General features: G+C 40.2%; 1 protein-coding gene across 1 annotated transcript in view; it reads left to right on the top strand.

Annotated features, from left to right (window-relative positions):
• Nucleotides 1-24,240, top strand: part of SNTB2 (syntrophin beta 2) — an 82,497-nt gene extending 58,257 nt beyond the window's left edge. The window contains exons 5-7 of the mRNA XM_079799962.1: nt 11,828-12,024; nt 21,768-21,952; nt 24,009-24,240. Of these exons, the coding sequence (XP_079656088.1) occupies nt 11,828-12,024; nt 21,768-21,952; nt 24,009-24,101 (475 nt within the window). The 3' untranslated portion in view covers nt 24,102-24,240. The remainder of the gene's footprint in view (nt 1-11,827; nt 12,025-21,767; nt 21,953-24,008) is intronic.
• Nucleotides 24,241-24,255: the final 15 nt, after the last annotated feature.

Raw genomic sequence — 24,255 nt, 5'->3', positions numbered from 1 at the left:
AGGCACCTGGGACCCAGGCTGGCTTCCCTCAGGCCACCTGCAGGCACCCAGGAGCTGGGCTGGCTTCCCTCCAGCCCCAGCTCCATCAGGAAGGATGTCCGGAATGACATCCAGAAGATGTCCGGTCTAATTAGCATATTACCCTTTTATTATTAAAGATGAGAAAGGGCTGAATGTTCACTTTTCACTGATTTTATCTCTAATACTTGGGAACATGTTCTTATGAATGGATGAGACCAAAAAAAAAAAATAGCATAAACACATAGGGAAGAAAAATTAAGGACCTTGATTATCCACAAAAGTAGATGGTCAAAAATCAAAGAACATTGTCAGGGTAGTGTAAATTATCATGAGTTATCATTTATATTGGCTTGCACCCCTACAGATTCTTGGAAAGCAAGATTTCATGTGTGTGTGTGTGTGTGTGTGTGTGTGTGTGTGTGTGTACTTAAATAGCTGATATTTCAGGCTGGTAAAGAATTCAGTAAAACATTAAAGTGGTAAATGAAGAGGATATTTATTTATTTATTTATTTTATACATCTCATGAGATTAAAGCCAGATACATGATAGAGGTAGAAGAACACATTGGTTTTAAAGGTGCTGTGGATTTTGTAGGATGTGCATTTTGTCGTCTTTTTCAATAAGCTCTCTTTGACTGGAGGAGAAAAAGATCCAAAGAAAGTGTGACTACTTTACAGTGTGGAAAAGGGAGTAGTGTTGTGCTTGTAGCACTTACAGGGCAAAAGCTGCTAAAACGCCTTTGCGTGAGCTCATCTGGCCTCCCCACTTAAGGGAGCCTTTTGGCCGCGTGCGCTAACTAACTGCTCACAGCAAGACTCCAGCATCTGGTTTGCATTAGATTCCCTCTGCCAAATATTTCATAATCAGATCTGTAGGAAACATTTTCCTAGACTTTATTTTTTTTTTTTTTAATGTCTGACTTGGGATTAACAACCAAACTGAATATGGTAGACCGCACCCTGTCACTTTCCCCATGCACTGCCTTACTTGGATGATATGTGGAGTAATTTTGAAACTTATTTAACTCCTGCTGAAATAGCTAATGTTTAAGTGGCATGTTGGTTCTCTGGGAATCAACTCAATGAGGCGGTTCTCAAAGTCTACTTTCATGGCCCTCTGGGGATCCCTTCAGGGGATCTGAAGATGAGTTCAAAACTATTGCCCTAGCCGGCTTGGCTCAGTGGATGGAGCATCATCCTGCGGACTGAGGGGTCCCAGGTTCGATTCTGGTCGGGGTGCATGCCTGGGTTGCAGGCTCGGTCCCCGGTTGGGGGGCGTGCAGGAGGCAGCCCATCAGTGATTCTCTCACATCATTGATGTTTCTATCTCTCTCTCTCTGAAATCAATAAAGAAATATATATTTTTTAAAAACAATTACTAAGAAATAAGTTGCTTTTTTTCACTGTTGACATTGGCACTGAGAGTTGGTAAAATAGCTAGTGCCTTAGCATGAATCAAGACAGTTGGCACCAAACTGTATGACTTGGAGGGGGGGGGAGGATGCCAATTTAACCTCAAAATGTGTTTGTTGGAGCAGTAAAAATTATTCGTTTTATTCACTCTCAAACTTTGAGTGTTCATCTTTTTAATATTGTGAAATATGGTGGTTTTCTCAAAAGAAAAGCACGTGTGTATTTGAGTTGTGAGTTGAACTAGCTGTGTTTTTCATGGAACATCTTTTTTTTAAAATATATATTTTATTGATTTTTTACAGAGAGGAAGGGAGAGGGATAGAGAGTTAGAAACATCGATGAGAGAGAAACATCGATCAGCTGCCTCCTGCACACCTCCTACTGGGGATGTGCCCGCAACCAAGGTACATGCCCTTGACCGGAATCGAACCTGGGACCTTTCATTCCACAGGCCGACGCTCTATCCACTGAGCCAAACCAGTTAGGGCGGAACATCATTTTTTACTTGAAATAACAGCTGGCTGACAAACTATGGTAAGTCAGACTTGGGTATTCATCAGACATTTTTCTCTAAAATGACCAAAATGATTTTGTCACTTAAGAAAAACACAGATAGTATTTGTTGTCAAGTTTAAAATTATAGCTTTCAAACAAAAATTAGAATTCTGGAAAACTGGTATCTGTCCCTGTGAGTTGACAGCTTTCCAGTACCTAAAGAATTTTCTGATGAGATCAGTAGTGGTGTTAGCAAATGTGACTTTTTGATATTATATAATGAGATGGTTTAAACATTTGGAAAATCTGCATAGCTCAGTGAAAAATTATTTTCCAAGTGACCAATGAATGATGTTACAAAATCATTTAAGCATATAAAAAAAGATCCATTCAAAATGCAAGGGAAACCAGTGGATTTTTAATGTAACAGGATATTAACTTTATTGATAAGGTTTCAGATCCTACATTGCAGCTGACCTTTAAGAAAGCAGTTGATGCCTGGACCCAGTGGCTCAGTGATTGAGGGTCGACCTATGAACCAGGAGGTCAGGGTTCGATTCCTGGTCAGGGCACATGCCCAGGTTGCAGGCTCAATCCCCAGTGTGGGGCGTGCAGGAGGCAGCCAATCAATGATTCTCTATTTTCATTGATGTTTCTATCTCTCTACCTCCCCCTTCCTCTCCGAAATAAATAAAAATATATTTAAAATATATTTTTTAAAAACCCTAGCTGGTTTGGCTCAGTGGATAGAGCATCAGCCTGCAGATGGAAGGGTCTGGGTTTGATTCTGATCAAGAGCACGTGCCCGGGTTGCAGGCTCGATCCCAGTAGGGGGTGTGCAGGAGGTAACCAATCAATGATTCTCATCATTAATGTTTCTATCTCTCTCTCACTCCCACTTCCTCTCTGAAATCAATAAAAATATATTTTTTTAAAAAGAAAGCACTTGAGTTTTGGTTCAGTGGAGAGGATATCCACAAATATCTCAAAAGGCTATTAAAATACTTCCTTTTCTAACTATATACTGTGTGAGGCTGGGGTTTCTTCATATACTACATACTGCAACAGAATGCAGATGCTGATAGGAGAATTCAGCTATCTTTCATTAAGCTGGATATTAAAGAGATTTGTAAAAACTTAAAACAGTGCCACTCTTCATTAAATGTTTTTGTTTTGAAAATATTTTAATAAAGATAAGTTATTTACATTAACATGTAACAGGTTTATTACTTTTATTTTTAAGTGAATTAATGCATATTTTTAAATTTCTCAGTTTTAATTTCTAATTATCAATAAATATAATGGATGCAAACAAAAGCATTTTAATTTCTAATTATCAATAAATATAGCAAATGTAAACAAAAGCATTTTAGAGTACTCAGTAGTTTTTAAGAGTATAGAAGGGTGCTCAGACAAAAATGTTGGCAAGCCACTAGTTTAGTGCTTCTCAACTGTAGCTACACACTTAAACCATCTGGAAAATTTTTAATAAAATAGTTTCCTGGGCCACACCCTAGACCAGTTAAGTCTGAATTTTTGAGGATGTGAGCCAGGCATCATCATTTTTAAAAGCTGTGTACCAGGTGATTCTAGTGTACAGCCAGAGTGGAGAACTATAGTAATTAACTTGGTTAACCAGTTAGTGGGTAGAAGAAATTGCCTTTTCTTTGAGAGATGCACTCTTGCCTTTTATCTGAACCGACAGTGACTCCCTGACAACTAAGGGGAATGTAAAGGAGCACCCATTTGCTCTTAGATGTGTTCTTGCTCAGGTTGTGAGAGGAGGGAAGGAGCCAACAAATTCGTAGAAAATATTATAGGTATATAGCCTACCATGAAGCCAACAAGCCTTTTTTTTTCTTCTTACTATACATTTCTTAGTCAAGTTTTTAAAAATTCTGTATGGAAAACATTGTCGGCTGGATTTCTAATAAGTGAGGAAGTATGTTTGTACTCATATACAGATCTTCTTAGAACTTACAGGAAAAATTTTTTGGAAGAAGTAAATAAATTGAACTGTATTAAGTGGTTCCCATGAAACAAAATGTTGAATAGTTTAATGACCCTAAGGAAAATTACTTTTCTCTTGTTTTTTTCCACATGTGTACTTTACTGGGTTTTTTTTAGCAGTTTCATTGAGATATAATATACATAACATGTGATTCACCCATTGAAAGTATAAAATTTAATGACTTTTAGTATGTTCACAGAGTTGTACAACCATTACCATAATAAATAGTAGAACACTTTAATCACCCCCAAAAGGAACTCGTAACCTCATTTCCCCCCTCCCCCAGCCCTAGACAACCACAAATCTACTTTCTGTCTCTGTGGATTTGCCTATTCCATGTAGTAAATGGAATTACACATTTTATGTCCTCAAGGTTCACCCACGTTGTAGCAGGTGTCACAACTTCATTCTTTTTTATGGTTGAATAATATTCCATTGTTTGGATATACCACATTTTGTTTGTCCATTCATCGGTTGATAGACATTTGGGTTATTTCTATTTTGGGGCTATTATAGGTAATACTGCTATGAACATTTGTGAACAAGTTTTTGTGCTAGCATATGTTTTTAGTTTTCTGGCTACAAACCTAATATCTAATATCTATCCTAGACTTAATATTTCTAAAAGCAAATCTTGTGTTTCCCTGACAAACCTTTTCTTCCTGCACTCTTTTCCATTTACCTAATGGAAAAATCTTTTTTATGCTTATTTGCCAGCTGTCTATCCTCTTTGATGAGGTGGCTGTTCAGATCTTTTGTCCTTTTGTTTTCAGTGTTTTTAACTCCAACGATTTTTTAAAATTGTGGTACAAAATACATAACAATATTTATCAACTTAACTATTTTTAAGTGTGCAAACGTAATGTTCGCTATGTGCACATTATTGCACAACAAATCCCTAGAACTTTCTAATCTTGCAAAACTGAGACTCAATTTCCCCATCTAACCCAATCCCTGGTAACCACATTCTACTTTCTGTTTCTCTGAGTTTGATTACTTTGGATACCTCATATAACTAGAGTCATGTAGTATTTGTCTTTTTGTGACTGGCTTATTTTACTTAACAGTGTCCTCAAGGTTCATCTGTGTTTTAGCTTTCTTCTTTTTAAGACTTAGTAGTGTTCTACTGTGTGTAGACACCACGTTTTCTGTAGCCATTCATGCGTCAGGAGACATTTAGGTTGCTTCCACCTCCTGGCTTTTGTGGCTAATGCTGCAGTGGACATGGGTGTGAAATATCTCCTCAAGAGCCAGGTTTCAGTTCTTTGGCATATATGCCAAGAAGTGAGTATTTTGCCCGTTTCTTTTTGGTTTTGTTTTTGTTTTATTTTTATTGATTTCAGAGAGGAAGGTGGGGGGAGAGAGAGATAGAAACATCAATGATAAGAATCATTGATCGGCTGCCTCCTGCACGCCCCCTACTGGGGATCGAGCCCGCAACCCGAGCATGTGTCCTTGACTGGAATCGAACTGGGACCCTTCAGTCTGCAGGCCAATGCTCTATCCATTGAGCCAAACCAGCTAGGGCTTGCCCATTTTTTTAAACTGGGTTTTTTATTTTCTTACTGTTGAGTTTACGAGTTCTGTGTATATTTTGAATACCAGTCATTTATCAGATATGTGTTTTTCATATTTTTTTCTCCTACTCTGTGGCTTGTTTTTTCATTCTCTTATCAGTGTCTTTCAAAGAGCAGAAGTTTCTAATGAAGTCCAACTTATTGATATTCTCTTTCATGGAAAATGCTTTTAGTGTATTATGCTGGATCACCTACATTTTCTCTTAAGATGTCTTTTAGAAATTTTACACTTTTGCATTTTACGTTTAGATCTAAGATTCCTTTTGACTTAATTTTTGTGAAAAGTGTAAGGTCTTTCAAAACGTAAAGCAGCCGAAACCGGTTTGGCTTAGTGGATAGAGTGTCAGTCTGCGGACTGAAAGGTCCCAGGTTCGATTCCGGTCAAGGGCATGTACATTGGTTGCGGGCACGTCCCCAGTCGGGGGTGTGCAGGAGGCAGCTGATCGATGTTTCTCTCTCATCGATGTTTCTAGCTCTCTATCCCTCTCCCTTCCTCTCTGTAAAAAATCAATAAAATATATTTTTTTAAAAACCAAAAACGTAAAGCACAAGGCCCAGATGCGTTCACTAGTGAATTCTACCAAACATTTAAGGAAGAAATTTCCTATAATCTCTTTCAGAGGATAAAAGCAGAGGCAATGCACTGGCTGGTGTGGCTCAGTTGGTTGAGCGTTATTCTATGCACCAAAAGGTTACCAGTTCAATTCCTGGTCAGGACACATGTCTCGGTTGTAGGCTCGTTCCCCAGTAGGGGGCATGCAGGAGACATTAAATCAATGTTTCCCTCTTCCTCTCCCTCTCCCTCTAAAAATCAATAAAAACATATGTTTTAAAAATTAAAATAAAAACCCATTTGAAAAACAAAGCAGAGACAATACTTTCTAACTCATTCTATGAGGCATTATTCTATTACCAAAACCAGATAGACTTTACAAGAAAAGAAAACTAAAGACCAAGATCTCTCATAAGCATAGATGCAAAAATCCTCAACTAAATATTAGCAAATCAAATCCAAAAATGTATAAGAAGATTTATATACTACAACCAAGTGAGATTTATCTCAGGTATACAAAGCTGGTTCAATATCTGAAAATCCAGTAATGTAATTCATCATATAAACAAGCTAAAGGAGAAAAATCAAATGTTACTATCAAGAGTTTTAAAAAAGCATTTGACAAAATACAACACCCATTCATGATAAAAAAAAAAAATCTCAGTAAACTAGTAATAAAGGGAAACCTTCTCATCTTGATTAAAGCTATCTACAAAAATAGATATCTCTAACAACATACTTAGTGGTGACAAACATGACATTTCCCCACTAATATCAGGTACAAAGCAAGGATGTAGCCTCTTGCAACTCCTTTCCAACATCATATTGGAAGTCCTTGTTAGTGCAGTAATGCAAGGAAAGGAAGTAAATAGTATGCAGATTGAGAAGGAAGACACAAAACTTGTTTTATTCACAGATTGCATGATCATCTATGTAAAAAACCCAAAAAATTTGACCAAAAAACTCCTGGAACTAATAAACAATTATAGCAACCTTGCAAGATACAAGGTTAATATACAAAAATTAATTGCTTTTCTATATACTAACAGTGAACAAGTGGAATTTGAAATACAATGCCATTAACATTACTAACCCAAGAATGAAATACTTATGTATAAATCTAAAATATGTTCAAGATACGTAGTATGAGGAAACTCTGATGAACAAAATCAAACAACAATTAAATAAATGGAGGAATATTCCATTTCCATATTCCATTGTCAAGAGGTCAGTTCCCGATTGATTCAATGTATTTCAATAAAAATTCTAGCAAGTTATTTTATGGATATTGACAAACTGATTGTAAAGTTTTTATGGAGAAGCAAAAGACCAGAATAACCAACAATATTGAAGGAGAACAAAACGAAAGGATTGATACTACCCAACTTTAAGGCTTTCTGTAAAACTACACTAATCAAGGTAGTGTAGCCCTAGCCAGTTTGGCTCAGTGGATAGAGCGTCGGCCTGCAGACTGAAGGGTCCTGGGTTTGATTCAGGTCAAGGGCACATGCCCAGGTTTCGGGCTTGATTCCCAGTAGGGGGTGTGCAGGAGGCAGCTGATCAGTGATTCTCTCTCATTGATGTTTCTAACTCTCTCTCTCCCTTCCTCTCCAAAATCAATTTTTTAAAAAAGGTAGTAGTTTTGGTGAAATAATAGGTAGATAGATCAGTGAAAGAGAACGGAGAGCCCAGAATTAAACTCCTATAAATATAGTCAACCGATCTTTGACAGAGGAGAAAAGGCAGTGCAATGGAGTAAAGATAGTCTCTTCAAGAAATGGTACTGGAACAACTAGACATCCACATAGAAAAGAATGAATCTAGTCACAGACTTTACACCCTTTACAAAATTAACTCAAAATGCAAAACTAAATCTCCTAGAAGATGACATGGGAGGAAACCTGTCTGGCCTTTGGTGTATTGATGGCTTTTTTAGATAACATCAAAGACATTCATGAAAGAAATAATTGATAAGCTAGACTCCATTAAAATAAAAAATTTCTGCACTGACCAGGTAGCTCAGTTGGTTAGAGCGGTGGTCGGCAAACTGCGGCTCATGAGCCGCGGTTTGCTGCTCTGTTGACTAATGAGTTTGCTGACCACTGACCTAGACTCTCAATTCCAATAATTACAGGCTGTTGTTGTTCCTTGTGATTAAGCCCCTATCCCAGTGGTCGGCAAACTCATTAGTCAACAGAGCCACAAACTCATTAGCTCGCGAGCCGCAGTTTGCCAACCACTGGGTTAGAGTGTCGTTCTGATACACCAAAGTTGCAGTTTGATCCCCTGTCGGGGCATATACAAGAATCAACCAATGAAATTTATGTTTCTCTCTCTCTCAAAAATAAAAGAAAATAAATTAAATTAAAAATTTCTGCTCTGCAAAATACAATGATAAAAGAATTAGAAGACAAGCCACAGGTTAGGAGAGAGATTTGCCAAAGACACATGATAAAGGACTATTAGCCAAAATCTACAAAGAACAATTAAAAGTTTAACAATAAGAAAACAAATACCTCAATTTAATAATGGGCCAAGGAGCCTAGCTGGTTTGGCTTAGTAGATAAAGCGGCCTGCAGATTGAAGGGTCCCGGGTTCGATTCCCATCAAGGGCACATGCCTGGGTTGCGGGCACGATCCCCAGTAGGAGGTGTACAGGAGGCAGCTGATCAATTATTCTCATCATTGATGTTTATATATCTCTCTCCCTCTCCCTTCCTTTCTGAAATCAATAAAAATATTTTTTTTAAAAATGGGCCAAGGACCTTAACAGACATCTCACCAAAGAAGATACAGAAATGGCAAATACGAATATGAAAATATGCTCTACATTGTGTTATCAGAGAAATGAAAATTAAAACAATGAGATACCTCTACACACTTATTTAAATGGCCAATATCAGAACACTGGCAATACCAAAGGCTGGTGAGGATGTGAAGCAACAGGAAGTCTCATACATTCCTGGTGGGAATGCAAAAATGGTATAGCTACTTTGGAAGACAGTTTGGCGGTTTCTTACAAACATACTCTTCTGATACAATGCATCAATTCCACTCCTTGGTATTTACCCAAAGGAGTTGGAAACATGTTAACACAAAGCAGCACAAAAATGTTTATAGCAGCTGTTTATAGTTGCCAAAATGTGGAAGCAGCTAAAATGTCTTCGGTAGGGGAGTAGATAAACTGCTGGTACATCCAGACAAGGAAATACTATTCAGAGCTAAAAAGAAATGAGCTATCAGGCCATGAAAAAACATGGAGGAGATTTAAATGCATATTACTAAGTAAATGCAGCACATCTGACAAGGCTTTATACTGTACTAGAGGCCCAGTGCATGAAATTCGTGCACAGGGGGCAAGGGGGGGTCCCCCTCAGCCGGGCCTGCACCCTCTTGCAATCCTGGTCCCCTCAGTGGATGTCCGACTGCCGGTTTAGTCGGGATCGGGATCAGGCCTAAACCGGCAGTCGGACATCCCTCTCACAATCCGGGACCGCTGGCTCCTAACCACTCACCTGCCTGCTTGCCTGATCACCCCTAACCACTCTGCCTGCCTGCCTGATTGCCCCTAAACAGTCACCTACCTGCCTGATCGTCCCTAACCACTCTGCATGCCTGATCACCCCTAACCACTCACCTGCCTGCCTGATTGCCCCTAACTACTCGCCTGACTGCTTGATCGCCCCAGTCTCTCTGCCTGCCTGCCTGCCTGCCTGATCGCCCCTAACCGCCTCTGCCTTGGCCCCCGCCACTGCGGCTTCATCTGGAAGAACGTCCAGAATGACATCCGGAAGGTCATTCGGCTGTCCAGTCTAATTAGGATAGCACACTTTTATTATTATAGATGATTCCAACAATATGACATCCTGGGAAAGGCAAAACAATGGGGACAATAAAAAGGTCAATGGTTGCTGGGGGAAGGGGAGGATGAATAGGCAAAGTATAGAGGATTTGGGGGGCAGTGAAAATACTCTGTATGATATTGTAATGATGGATATATGTCATTATACGTTTTACAGACCTATAGAACATACAGCACCACGAGTGGACCCCAAAGTAAACTAGGGAGTTTGGGTGATTATGATGTGTCAGTGTAGGTTCATCTTTCGTTTAAAAAAAAAATATATATATATATATATATATATATATATATATATATATATATATACTAGAAGCCCGGTGCACGAAATTCGTGCATGGCGGGGGGTTGTCCCTCAGCCCAGCCTGTACCCTCTCCAATCTGGGACTCCTGGAGGGATGTCCGACTGCCCGTTTAGGCCCGATCCCACAGGATCGGGCCTAAACGGGCAGTCGGACATCCCTCTCACAATCCAGGACTGCTGGCTCCCAACTGCTTGCCTGCCTGCCTTCCTGATTGCCCCTAACCGCTTCTGCCTGCCAGCCTGATCACCCCCTAACCACTCCGCTGCCAGCCTGGTTGATGCTTAACTGTTCCCCTGCCAGCCTGTTTGCCCCCAACTTCCCTCCTCTGCCAGCCTGGTCACCCCTAACTGCCCTCTCCTACAGGCTTGATCACCTCCAACTGCCCTCCCTTGCAAGGCCGGGTGCCTCCCTTGGTCCCTCTCAACTGCCCTCCCTTGCAGGCCGGGTGCCTCCCAACTGCCCTCTCCTGCTGGCCATCTTGTAGTGGCCATCTTGTGTCCACATGGGGGCAGGATCTTTGACCACATGGGGGCAGCTATATTGTGTGTTGCAGTGATGATCAATCTGTCTATTACTCTTTTATTAGATAAGATAGAGGCCTGGTGCACAGGTGGGGGCCAGCTGGTTTGCCCTGAAGGGTGTCCCGGATCAGGGTGGGGTTCCCTTGGGGTGTGGGGCGGCCTGAGCGAGGGGCCTGTGGTGGTTTGCAGGCCGGCCATGCCCCCTGGCAACCCAAGCAGAGGCCCTGGTATCTGGAATTTATTTTCCTTCTACAATTGAAACTTTGTAGCCTGGAGTGGAGCCAAGCCTGCTGCTCCCTCCAGGGTGGCAGCCATTTCTGTGGCAGTTAATTCACCTTCTACAATTGAAACTTTGTAGCCTTAAGCGGGTGAGCCCGGCCAGGGTGTGCGGAAAGCTTTGCTTCCCCTGTTGCCGCCGGCAACCCTGGCCTGCTCTCTCAAGCTCCATTCTGCCGCCATTTGTTTGAATTTGTTTACCTTCTATAATTGAAACTTTATAGCTTGAGTGGAGGCTTAGGCCTGCAACGGCTATGGAAAGCTTGGCTTCCTCTGTTACCTGGGAAACCTTGCTCTCTGTGGCTGTAGCCATCTTGGTTTGGGTTAATTTGCATACTCGCCCTGATTGGCTGATGGGCGTGGCTTGGATGATGGGCATGGCTTATGTAGCTGAGTGATGGTTAATTTGCATATTACCATTTTATTAGAGAGGATATATACATACACACACACACACCTGGTGAGTGAGGTTGATAATGAGAGCAGCTATGCATGTGTAGGGGCTTATCATTTCCTAAACAGAATTGAACCTTTTATTGATATGCAGAGCCTCTTGGGAGCATAAAAATGCCTGTGGGAAATTGGGGACTTGGCCCACAAACCCAGTGTTCTGCCTGTGACACCAAGGGTCATTTTATGGGGAAAAACAATGGTATCTACTTATATTGAAATGTGCTTCTCCAAACACTGCTGATGGCTTTTATAATTTTCTGCGTATCAGTCAGCATAAATTGCTGACATCTTCCCTGACAGTACATTAAGTACTTTTAATCTTTGCTCTGTTTGTGATCCTAGGTTGGTTCATTCTGGCTCTGGATGTCGATCACCCTCACTTGGTTCTGACCTTACGTTTGCTACCAGGACAGGCTCTCGGCAGGGCATTGAGATGCATCTCTTCAGGGTGGAGACACATCGGGATCTGTCGACCTGGACCAGGATACTTGTTCAGGGTTGCCATGCTGCTGCTGAGCTGATCAAGGAAGTCTCTCTAGGTATGGATCCTGGCATTTCACTTCTAATAGTAATTAAATGGAACTGTTGTTATACGTAAAGTACAAATCATTATCATGTGTACCAGACTTTAAAATGTTCTGAAATATGGCAGCTTAAAGTGATCATGATGGGAAGAAACCTGGTTTTTTTGTTTCAATAGCAAAGTTTTTCCAAGCCTTGTACATGGCTGTGAATTCATTCATAAAACCCTCTGTACAAGATGGCAGTTTTACTGTTCATCCTTTTAATCTTTCTGATAATATAAAGACTCATTTACCAAGTACTAGATGCATTGACCCTCTAGTTAAGATTTGGAATTTAAGATATACATAGATACCCTTAAAATAAGAGCATCTGAAAAAAAAAAAAAAAGAGCATCTGGAAAAGCTTATGGCTATAGAAAAGTAATTTGGAATACAAGTTTCTCTTCAAAAGTTTGAAGATGTGTACCCAATACTTACTGAAATAAGCATCTGAAGGAATTCATTTCCATTCTTAAAGCGCCCTCTTGTGGCTAGTCTATATGATTGGGGGTGTGGTTTCATACGTATACACAGTATTTGTGTATTATGCACCGTATATATGTACAGATATTTCCAGATTGCTTTTTATTTTAATAAGAACAGAGAATAGTCAAAATTAATATACAATTACAGTTTCTAATATAGTTTGAATTGCTTTAAATATCTTGGTTATAAGTTGGTTTACTTAATTTTGCTGCTTTTATCCATGATTTTATTTTATAGACCTAGTTTTACAGAATTTATAAAAGAGAAAATGTTTCAACAGCAGAAAGTCTTGTGATTTATCTTTCTGTTGCTTCTTGAAAGTGAGGGAGCTCCATGGCTTTAGAAGTGCAGGGGCACAGGGACAGTTTTAGTGTTGTCAGACAGTGCAGATCTTCATCTATTTAGGACCTCGATATTTTCCTCACAGCCACAGTGACGATCCAAGCAGCGACACCAGTGACTAGTAAGAACCCACTGTGGATTTTGACCAGAGCCACCACATCCACACTGTCTTTCTCAGTGGTCTGTTTCCTCTCTACTTTCTCTGTGAAGTGGTTGGTCACCACAGTAAGGGCTGTGGGGCTCTAGTTTTCATCTTGACCACAGACTGTGCTTTCTGGGATGGCCAGTCCTCAGTCTAAAGGTCTGTGATGCTCTGTGTTCCTGTGCGAAGCCTGAGCAATCAGGCAGCACACCCATCAGGCTCTTCACTGGCATCTGGGGTCATCAGGTCTTCTCCGAGGATCCAGAGAGGTATGCTTCCCAAGCAAAGAGTTCAACTTGAATTTTTAACATTTTTTAGTTTCGAGTTGTTTCTTTGGTGTTTGGGAGCCAAACTTCACCTTCCAGGAAATAAACATCTATCTAGTTCCCGGCTCACAGTTGTTTAAATAGAGATGGCTTGAGGAAAGGGAGAATAAAGACCGGCTGGTTCCTTATATTTTTAAATAGACAAAAGAAACATTTTTAGGTAGATTTTGAACTTTTTGTTCTCATTCACAGCCTTTTTTAACCATTACCTTGGTAATACTTTCATTTTCACAGTTCAGGTCAACTGATGTGCTAAGCCTGTTAATCACTTACTTACTCTGTATCTAGAGGTCTGCCAGGTATTAAACTAGCTGAGGGAAACTGCTTTGGTGAAGGTTAGAGTTTCTGTAAAACGTGTGTGTGTGTACATGCACATTCTCATGTGTGCACACTTAGTCTGCTGTCTTAATGTGTGTATACTTAGTGTGCACATACACATTTGCATATATACACACATACATACATAAAACAAGCATGTCCTTCAGATACACGTTACCACCTTCTGTTCCATTGATTCAGAAAGGTTCATTTAAAACCAGTTAACTGCCACGCATCCAAAAGGGAAACCATCCCCACACACCATGATATTTTGAATTCAATTTTAAAAATCAATTTTCAATGAATATTATAAAAATAAATATATTACAATTCGGGTGTTCTTGAATATTTTCAGCTGAAAATACAAAAAATGATTTTAAAGTTGGTCAGGGCTGCCACTTAGGGACAATTGTTTTTTTTATAGACGCACGTGGCATGTGTGGAAGGCCCACCACTTGCTGTAAAGACATTTATGGTGTACAGTGGGTAAAGCTATAATTGTGGCCCTAGCCAGTTTGGCTCAGTGGATAGAGCCTCAGCCTGTGGACCAAAGGGTCCCAGGATCGATTCTGGTCAAAGGTACCTCGGTTGCAGGCTCCTCAGGGCTCATGCAGGAGACAACCAATCGATGTGTTTTTCTCACATTGATATTTCTCTCTGTCTTTCCCTCTCTCTTCCACTCTCTCTAAAAATCAATGGGGAAGTATCCTCAGGTGAGGATTTTAAAACACACATATATATAAAATAAATGTTAAAAATAAAATTATAATTGTGGAACGTTGTACCACATATTCAGATATTCGTGGCCTAAAAGAAAGACAGTTGACAAAAAATACATGAATACTTAAGTTCTGTTTTCTTGTCTCTTAATGTGTTTTGGTTATCAATTACCCATTTAGAAAAATTCCAGTGACTACCTACAAGATTTGACTAGTGAATGTAATACATGATCTTTATAATGTTCATTTCGTGTGTTTTATTTTTATTGATTTCAGAGAGGAAGGGAGAGGGGGAGAGAAATAGAAACATCACGATGATGAGAGAGAATCATTGATCAATGCTCAACCCCGAGTCACACCAACCATGCTGTTCATTTCATTTTAAACCTTTATTAGATTATAGTTATAGTAGAATTGATCTGTGATCCTTCTGGTATACAAGGACTTTTTTCTTCTAGCAAAGATGAACTTCAAGATGACTAAGCAGAGAATACAATTAACTCCCTCAGATCCATAAAACCATTTCCATTAGTCAAAGGAATTGAAAATACATATATGAATGTAGTTGTAGTTTAAGAAGTATGCTTGTAAAGGCTTAATTTCATTAGATCAATTACCCAAGCTATTAAAGTTTTTAAATCCTACAAGAACTTTATGAAGATACTTTATATTTCTGTAGCTTTGGTGATATGGGCTAAGAAGTCATAGACATAGGTAGAAATTGCATTAATAAATACGCAGAAAATCCTAAGAGGAGAAGGAACATGGGCATTTAAAAGTATATTGTTGCCTGGCCGACATGGCTCAGTGGTTGAGTCAACCTATGAACCAAGAAGTCACTGTTCAGTTACTGGTCGGGGCACATGCTGGGTTGTGGGCTCAAACCCCAGTGGGGGACATGCAGGAAACAGCCAATCAATGATTCTCTCTCATCATTGATGTTTCTATCTCTTTCTCCCTGTCCCTTCCTCTCTGAAATAAGTTTAAAAAATATGTTTTTTAAAGTATATTGTTAGTATATGTGAGGAAAGAGTTTGCTGTAACCATGTTGTTCTCAGTTTTGTAGAAATCCTCTTGAATCCCTTTTTATTCATCTTCTCAGCAGATATTGAGTGTATTCTCTGTGCGTTAACTGGCTACACTAAAATGAGTTAAACATGGCCCCTGCCTTTGAAGTAGGAAGGACAGAAATAGAAAGCCCAAAAGGTACATATCATGGTTGTTATACTAGGTGTGCCGGTTAATAATGTGGATTTTTTTCAATAGATGGAGTTACACATATGTTGATAATATGCGATTTGATATGTATGCCATTTTGTTGTATTGACAAAAAACTTCAAAACTTCATATGTCAAATTTTCTGAAGGTGTTAACATCACAGATAATTCTACACTTAAAAATACCAAATTTTGTGCCAAAAAAAAAAGCATTTGCAGGAAGTTTTAATTCATTGCTTTATTTTGAAAAAAAGTGCTGCTGAAAGTTACCGTATATTTCGGGAAGCTTATGGTGAACATGCTTCATCTCAAGATACTTGTGAACACTGGTTTAAACGCTTTGAAAGTGATGGTTTTGATGTGAAAGACAAAGAACGTCGAGGTCAATTTGAACCACGCTTTGATCGTAAAACGTCCAGAATGGGCCAGAAGACACGGCAAAGTAATTTTGCTTCATGATGAGGCACCATCACACACTTCGAAACCAGTTAAAGACACGGTAAAAGATCTTGCCTGGGAAGTATTAACCCACCCGCCATATTCACCAGACCTTGCTCCTTCAGATTACCACTTGTTGCAATCGATGGCACATGCACGTTCTGAGCAGTACTTCAAAACGTACAAAGAAGTGGAAAATTGGATCTCTGAATGGTTTGCCTCAAAACAAGAAAAGTCCTATTGGGACGGTATCCACAAATTACCTGAAATGAGGGGAATGTGTAGCTAACGATGGACATTACTTTGAATAAAGCACTTTTTTGATGTTTCTCTTAAAATTATCGTGTTTTCTTTGGATTACAAAATCCACACTATTAACCGGTTAATAATTAATCCGCATTTTTAACCGGTTAAGAGGTAATGTGCACTATTAACCGGTTAATAATTAATAATCAATCCACATTATTAATCATAATAATGTGGATTTTATAATCAAAGAAAACACGAAAATTTCAAGAGAAACATAAAAAAAATGCTTTATTCAAAGTAATGTCCATCGTTAGCTACACATTCCCCTCATTTCAGGTAATTTGTGGATACCATCCCAATAGAACTTTTCTTGTTTTGAGGCAGACCATTCAGAGACCCAGTACATTTTGAAGTGCTGCTCAGAAAGTGCATGTGCCATCAATTGCAACAGTGGTAATCTGAAGGAGCAAGGTCTGGTGAATATGGCGGGTTGGTTAATACTTTCCAGGCAAGATCTTTTAACGTGTCTTTAACTGGTTTTGAAGTGCGTGTGCCATCGATCGGAACAAGTGGTAATCTGAGGAAACAATACAACAAAATAGCATACATATCAAATTGCATATATATCAACGTATGTGTAACTCCATCTATTGAAAAAAATCCGCATTATTAACTGGTACACCTAGTAAGTCATAAGTGAGATACATGTTAGATAACCCTAACACACAACCCTCTGAGGCAAATTTTATCACCTCCATTTTCAAGATGAAGGCACTGGCATTAATGTGGCTGCAACTTGAATTGGGGACTTTCTGATTTCAAAACCCATGCCTCAAGCCCCTGCACTTACCCCTCTAAATGATTCATTCTTACGGCCAAATCAAAATTGTAGAGGGCGTATACGTTATCAGTTTCTCTTAATTCATTAAATCAACAAATATTTACTGAGTATGTTATTAGTTACAAAGCTCTGCTTGGTAATGAGAGAAATAAAAACAAATAAAACTTACCTCATGCCTTTGACCAAATAGCTATAAGTAAGGAACATCGTGTCATGTTCTTCTTTGTAACCTGAGAATGATTAGCCTGTTGCTTATACTTGATGGACTGGCTTTTCCTATGCGTAGTAACGGAGAATGTTGCCCCGGTCTCTCTCTCAGAGAGTCCTGAGCAGCCCAACCCGGTTGAACCTGCGAAGCCCACTCCCTTCTGGTTGTTCTGAATGCCCAGAGGAGCCCACACGGTCCTGCAGCTGCGAAAGGGGCTTGCTGGGAACATTGGCATCCCCAGAGTCCTCCTCCCATCTAACAGGCCCCAGAGCAGCACAGACAGGATTTGCAGGGTAGAATCTATTTGACATCAGGGTCTTTGTCCTTCGTGATACACTGATAACCATTTAGAAAGACACAGGTAGAAAACACAAGTTGTATTTAACAGTATTTTTCTTGGTGTAACACTAATGGATTTATTACTAATTAATGAGATTTTCTTCCTCTTAATTTTTTTTTATTTTTTTAGTATTAAGGGAGCTGCTTAGAAAGTTATCTTTAATGTATGTCATTACACTCAACAGTATCCTTGTGGTTTGAAAAAGCCAATGTCCCTCCCACTTAGCAGATTGTGAAGTGGTAGCCAGAGCAGTAGAAGGAAAACCAGGGTGGGTGGGGACAGTAAGTATCAAAGGAAGAGTGTTCGAGGAGAGGAATGGCCAGTAGGGTTAAATGTATCAGTTGGGGTGATTTAGGGTGCAATTAATAGAAAATAACCTCTAAAACTAGATTAAACATTAAAGAAATGTATTCTCTTACAAGAAAGAGAGGAACAAGAGTAAAAGGAGGGTGGTGTTGTGTTTTCTCTTCCCAATCATAGGTCTTTTCTATCTGAGTCCGTTTGGTTCATATGCACACCCTCGACCAACGCCAATCACCAGGGAAAAGCCAGGCTGTCTGCCCTTGAAATTGAGGTCACCCTTCCCTGAAACACTTTAGGAGAAAATAGAAACCTGAATAAAATTGGGGTTTGGCTGTAAAGGAAGAATGGAGAAATAGAAGCTGGGTAGACAGCCAACAATGAGCACTACCAGTATCAAGTAAGACAGGGCTGGAGAAGCAGGTCGGATTTAGCAACATGAAGATAATTGGTGCCCTTGGGGAGAGACACTTCGTGGTGTGGTGGCTGAGGATGGGATGGGAGGTGAAATGTGGATAAACTGAGTGGAGACCAGCTCTTTCAAGAAGTTTTGCTGTGAAGAGGAGAGAGGGGACTGGTAGAAAGTGCAAGGTAAGGAGCTGAGTAAAGGTATTTCTTTTAATGAGAGAGACTTGAACATTTTGAAAGTTAATGGAGGGATCCGGTTTAGAGGGACATGTTGCAAATGGCAAGAGGAAAAAGGGATAAAGTCTTGTACAGTTTCTGAGAAGATGGGAGTGGGCGGGATCCAAAATGCAGGTGGAGGGAATTGGCCTGGGCCTGGCAGGGGGACAGGTGGCTCTGAGAGGGGAGAGGCTGGGTGGAGCTGTGCGGCCTCGCTCTAGCTGTGGAAGTGGGTGTTGCCTTTTCCTCCTGAGTAATTATGCCGTACACTTCCCTGGCTTTTACTCCATCCCTAACTCCAGGTGCAATTACAGGCTACTTTTATATTGTTCAAAATTTTTTAAGTTATATTTCATATAATAGGAAAAACTTTTGTTTCCCCCTAAGAAGCTATTAGTTAGCCCCATGTACCAAAACCATCACTGTAAAGAATTTTACAATATGTTATTGAGAAGCTGGGAGAAATAGCAGAGTTTTAGTTTGAGGATTTCCTGTGAAATATAAGGCTAAAATTAATGGATTTTGTAGGGCCCAAATATTGACCCTCTTGTCCCAATCCCAATGTCTTATATTTGCCCAATTGCATAACCATCAGGAATTGTACAAAAAAAAAAAAAAAAACTACAGATATTAATGCTCCAGATCAGTAGTTCTCAACCTCAACTGCACAGTGGGGTAGCCTAGAAACCATCTTATTCAGCTCTGTATCTCCCAGCACCTAACACAATGTCTGCTGCATAGTAAGTAGAGTTTGGTTGCAATTACCTGTCTGTCTTCCCTGCTACTCTGTGAGAGCAGGGAATTTAAAAAATATACGAATAAATGAAATAATGAACAAACAACCAGTGAAGTAAGACAATTCCATAAGACAGTTACTCTTCATGTATGTTTTCTACTCATTCTGGGTCCAGGCTCATGAATTTGCACCTGTGACAAGTGGCCCTATTATGGCCAGTTCACACACAGACACTGACATTTCCTTCCTTCCCTCCTGACGAGAAACAATCCTGAACAAAACATTTTAAGAAATATCTTGCATGACAAGCTTGTTGGGGGGTTAATGGCTGGCCTTTGCTAGCTGAGATTGCAGATCTTGCCCCACTGGGGACACACCTGCAGGCAGAAATACTCACCCGCCTGCACGGCACCTTCTTCAGCCAGTGCTGCAAGGACTTGGGCAGATCCTTGTTCTTTGAGCTTTTCTAAACTAGAACTGACCCCTCTCTTCTCGTCAGACCTCAACACCCTTAACTATACTATAGCTTCAGGGATGTTAATAGAATAAAATTATCTTGAAAACTCTATGCTGGTTGCCTTGATTGGTGCCTTGATTGGGATCTGTCTGTTCTTTCTCCAAACCCCTCAGCCATTCATTTAGAGATTGTGGCATTGGATTACTTCTACAGAGAGTTATTATTTTGTTGTTGTTATTAATCCTCAACCGAGGATATTTTTTCCATTGATTTTTAGAGAAAGTAGAAGGGAGGGGGAGAGACAGAGAGAGACACATTGGTTGCTTCCCGCATGCATCCTGCCCAGGGCCGGGGATTGAGCTGCAACCAAGGTAAGTGCCCTTGACCAGAATCAAACCTATGACCCTTCAGTCCGAGGGTCGACACTCTAACCACTGAGCAAAACTGGCAAGGGCTACAGGGAGTTAATTTTATCCATTTTCCTCCCCAAGGTTTCCTCTCTGAGATTTAAAGTCCATTGTTTAAAACTCTCTTCTTTGAGTAGTGTTGAGAAGGGACACTGCCAATATTTATGTTATTCATTTTCCTTATTTCATACTAATAAACACTCCAGCTGTCTTGACCAATTGAATGTCTTTGCACGTGCAGTGAAAGAATCAGTTTGAGTATGAGCACTTGCTTCTTTGAGAGCCAGTCTGTCTGTTTAAAGTGACCAAGCAGGGCTGGGAAGAGAGAGAGGGGAGAAAAAGGGAGATATCTGTAATGCTACCAACAATTTAAAAAAAAATAAAAAAATAAAAAATATAAAGTGACCAAGCATACTCCACTCTGATCCTTTAGGTGATTTTAAGTTGAGCTCTTACAGGCCTGTGTTAATTCCCAGGTCTCAGAGGGTTCTCTCACATGTAACCCCCGTACTAACAACAAAACTGTACTCAAATGTTAGTGAGACAAGGACTTTGCCAGTCTCTATAAAAGACATTTTTCCTTTTTTTTTTTTTTTTTGAGAGAGAGAGAGAGAATGGAAGAGAGAGGGAAAGACAGAGAGAAATATCGATGTGAAACATCAATTGGTTGCCTCCTGCACGCACCCCTACCAGGGCCTGGGCCGGGGAGGAGACTGCAACCGAGGTACGTGCCCTTGACCAGAATTGAACCCGGGACCCTTCAGTCCACAGGCCGATGAGGGCACGATAGCCTTTATCTTTGATAAACATTATCTTTATCCTCTTCCCAAATACCAACCAAACGGTGTTCTTTCCCTGAAAGGCATTTCTTCTCTTTTGGTTGTTCCTTATCCTTGCCCACCTGAAACCTCACCCTATTCCTCACTGCCTGTCCAGTGCGGTCTATTCTTTAGTTTAGGGCCTATCTGAAGTCCCATCTCCTACAGGGAACCTTCCCTTGACTTGGGCCTTATTCAGTTCAGTGTTTATTGATTTTTTACAGAGAGGAAGGGAGAGGAACAGAGAGCTAGAAACATTGGTGAGAGAGATACATCGACCAGCTGCCTCCTGCACACCCCCTACCGGATGTGCCCGCAACCAATGTACATGCCCTTGACCGGAATCGAACCTGGGTAGTTCAGTGTTTAGTCATGTCTGTACATTCTACTTTACACAGGGGTTCCATGATTATGCCTGTTTGTTTACGAGGTCCTTGAGAGCAGGGGCCGTGCCTCTTGCTTCTCCAGTACCACGCACAGGCTCTTGCCAACACGGGTTCAATTGTCACTCACTAAATTGAACTGAATCAGATCAGATTTCAGGGAGAGTTATGGTAATTTCTTCCTTATCTCAATCAAGATGTTGACTTGAGTGACCAGAACAAAACTCACTATAGGAGGTTCCAAATAGTTTAGGTAACACACATTCTTAAGAAAAGATTTTGTTTCCTTTTTTTGAAGTCAGAAGAATCCTTTTCCACCTGACAACTGAAGCAGGAACATTAACCATGCGTTTGCTTATCTTCAACAGGCTGCACGTTAAATGGCCAAGAGGTGAGACTCACTGTCCACTACGAAAATGGGTTCACGATCTCCAGGGAAAATGGAGCCTCCAGCAGCTTGCTGTACCGTTACCCCTTCGAAAGGCTGAAAATGTCCGCTGACGACGGCATCAGAAACCTGTATCTGGATTTTGGTGGTCCTGAAGGAGAGCTGGTGAGAGTTTCTGGAAAACATGTTTATTCTAATAGCTATTCTCTTTCTTATTTATTGCTTCTTACCCTCTTGCGTAGACATATTATGAACTGATAATCTACTTTTTTCCAGGAAACTGTTCTTCAGTTTTCAAGATGCAGTGGATTTGGGTTCTTTTTTTTTTTCCTTTCCCACATTTGGAAATCATTCCCTTTTTTAGAAGTATTTTTTTAATCTTCGAAAGAAAAAATAGCCCTTTTAAGAAATAGGTTTTTATAAAAAAAAAAAAAAGATTAAATATTAAGCATTTTAAATACTAAATAAATTCTAGTCATTGCTATTGAGCAGTTTTTTTGGCATAAGAATTAAAAGTAATAGGGTGTCTTGGTTGCTACAGAAGTTCTGCTGACCAGAGAAAAAGATGCAGAGATATGCCCATACAGCCATCATTTTCTTTTTTACCTCCTTGTCCCTTAAAGGAAATTTCAGCAGGAACTCATGATCCCTTTTAGAGAACTAGAGAAGTGTACTTCAGAAATCATAAATTGTGATAAAGGAGTAAAACAATGCCTTTTCTCTTTTATCAATATTGAGCCAGTAGTTCATGTCTTTATGTGAAATCTTATGTCCATTGACACAGTTACAACAGGTCTAAGTTGGAAAACAGAATCTTGGCATTTTAGAACTGAAATAGATCTATTTTGAGCACACTGGCTAGAAATCTTACTTTAAATGGTGAAGCTTTGGGAGACTATGGGTAGGACTTTTCAAAAACCTGAAGCATTAGAGACAGTTAAAAGCTTCTATGAAAATAACTTCTATTAAAGTAACCAGTTATTAATATCAGTAGCCATATAGCAAGCAAGGTATTAGATTATCCTCAGCTATTTATATATTTTTAAGATCCCTGCTTTACATTTAATGTATGCAAAGTGTAGTGAGGAATTTAATGCTCTTCAAGTCTTATTTTTCTTTACAAGGCATAATTAAGCCATGTCCTATTCCTGGTCTCTGTTATCAGTGCCACCATGATTGACGTCCCCCTTGACTCATGCAGTCAGACCCCAGGTCTCCTATGCATCTGATGCCAGGTGTCCAAATTAGAGGCCTGTGCTTAAGAAGGTATAATAACCCTCCTTACTAGCCTCAAGAGTTGTCATTTCCACCACAAACTTATGTGAGGTGTCAAAAATCATACCATAGCCCTAGCCCATTTGGCTCAGTGGTTGAGTGTCGGTCCGCGGACTGAAGGGTCTCAGGTTCGATTCCGGTCAAGGGCATTCCAATCAGTTGCAGTCTCCAGCCTGGTCGTGGGAGGCAACCAATCAATGTGTCTCTCTCACATCAAAGTTTTTCTCTGTCTCTACCTCTCTCTTCCACTCTCTCTAAAAATCAATGGAAAAATATCCTCAGGTGAGGATTAGCAACATCAAAAATCATACCATAGCCTTGGCCGGTTTGGCCCAGTGGATAGAGCGTTGGCCTGCCAACGGAAGAGTCCTGGGTTCGATTCTGGTCTGGGGCACATGCCCGGGTTGTGGGCTTGATCCCCATTGGGGGGCGTGCAGGAGGCGGCTGATCAGTGATTCTCTCTCATCGTGGATGTTTCTCTCTCTCTCTCTCCCTCCCTCTCCCTTCCTCTCTGAAATCAATAGAAATATTTTTTTAAAAAGACAAAAATCATACCATAGGTGGTGACAGTTCAGCTGAGCTTACTGTGGCTCCCACTCAGAAATGCATATAATTACAATTAATGGTTTTCATATAGGATATTCTTTTCTTTTACATCCTCTGCTTTTTAGTTCTATCAGGCATGGTGGAAGCCAGTACACCACCAAGTGTATCCTAATTGTGGATGTGAAACCTCAGACTAACATTTAATTATAACATGGAATAACCTAACTTCAGAGTACACTTTCATTTGTGGCTTTCAGTTCCCAAGAGTTTCTGTAGCTCCGGCACATTCTTTATCTAAGTTCTTCTGAAAAAGTAGAACATCACATCTAAATTTGTTTCTTTTGCATGTTTGTTTATTAGCATTTCTGTGTATCGTAGTGATAACGCCCTTTCTCCACAGACCATGGACCTGCACTCTTGTCCGAAGCCGATTGTATTCGTGCTGCACACGTTCTTGTCGGCCAAAGTCACTCGCATGGGACTGCTTGTATGAGCAGCAAGAATCAGAAAAGAGCCTTGAATGTCACAAGAAGTATTTCCACCTCAAAAAGAAAAAGAAAAAAAAAAAGCACAAAAAGAAAGCTCTTTGCTCTCCTCCGGCACAGTGCCTTGACAAGGACCTGCGAATCACTGCTGAACCCTAACCA

Source organism: Cnephaeus nilssonii (genome assembly GCF_951640355.1).
Source record: "Cnephaeus nilssonii genome assembly, chromosome: 20".
Lineage (NCBI taxonomy): Eukaryota > Metazoa > Chordata > Mammalia > Chiroptera > Vespertilionidae > Cnephaeus > Cnephaeus nilssonii.
Note: the sequence above shows the minus strand (reverse complement) of the source record. Positions and strands in the feature narration are given on the sequence as shown.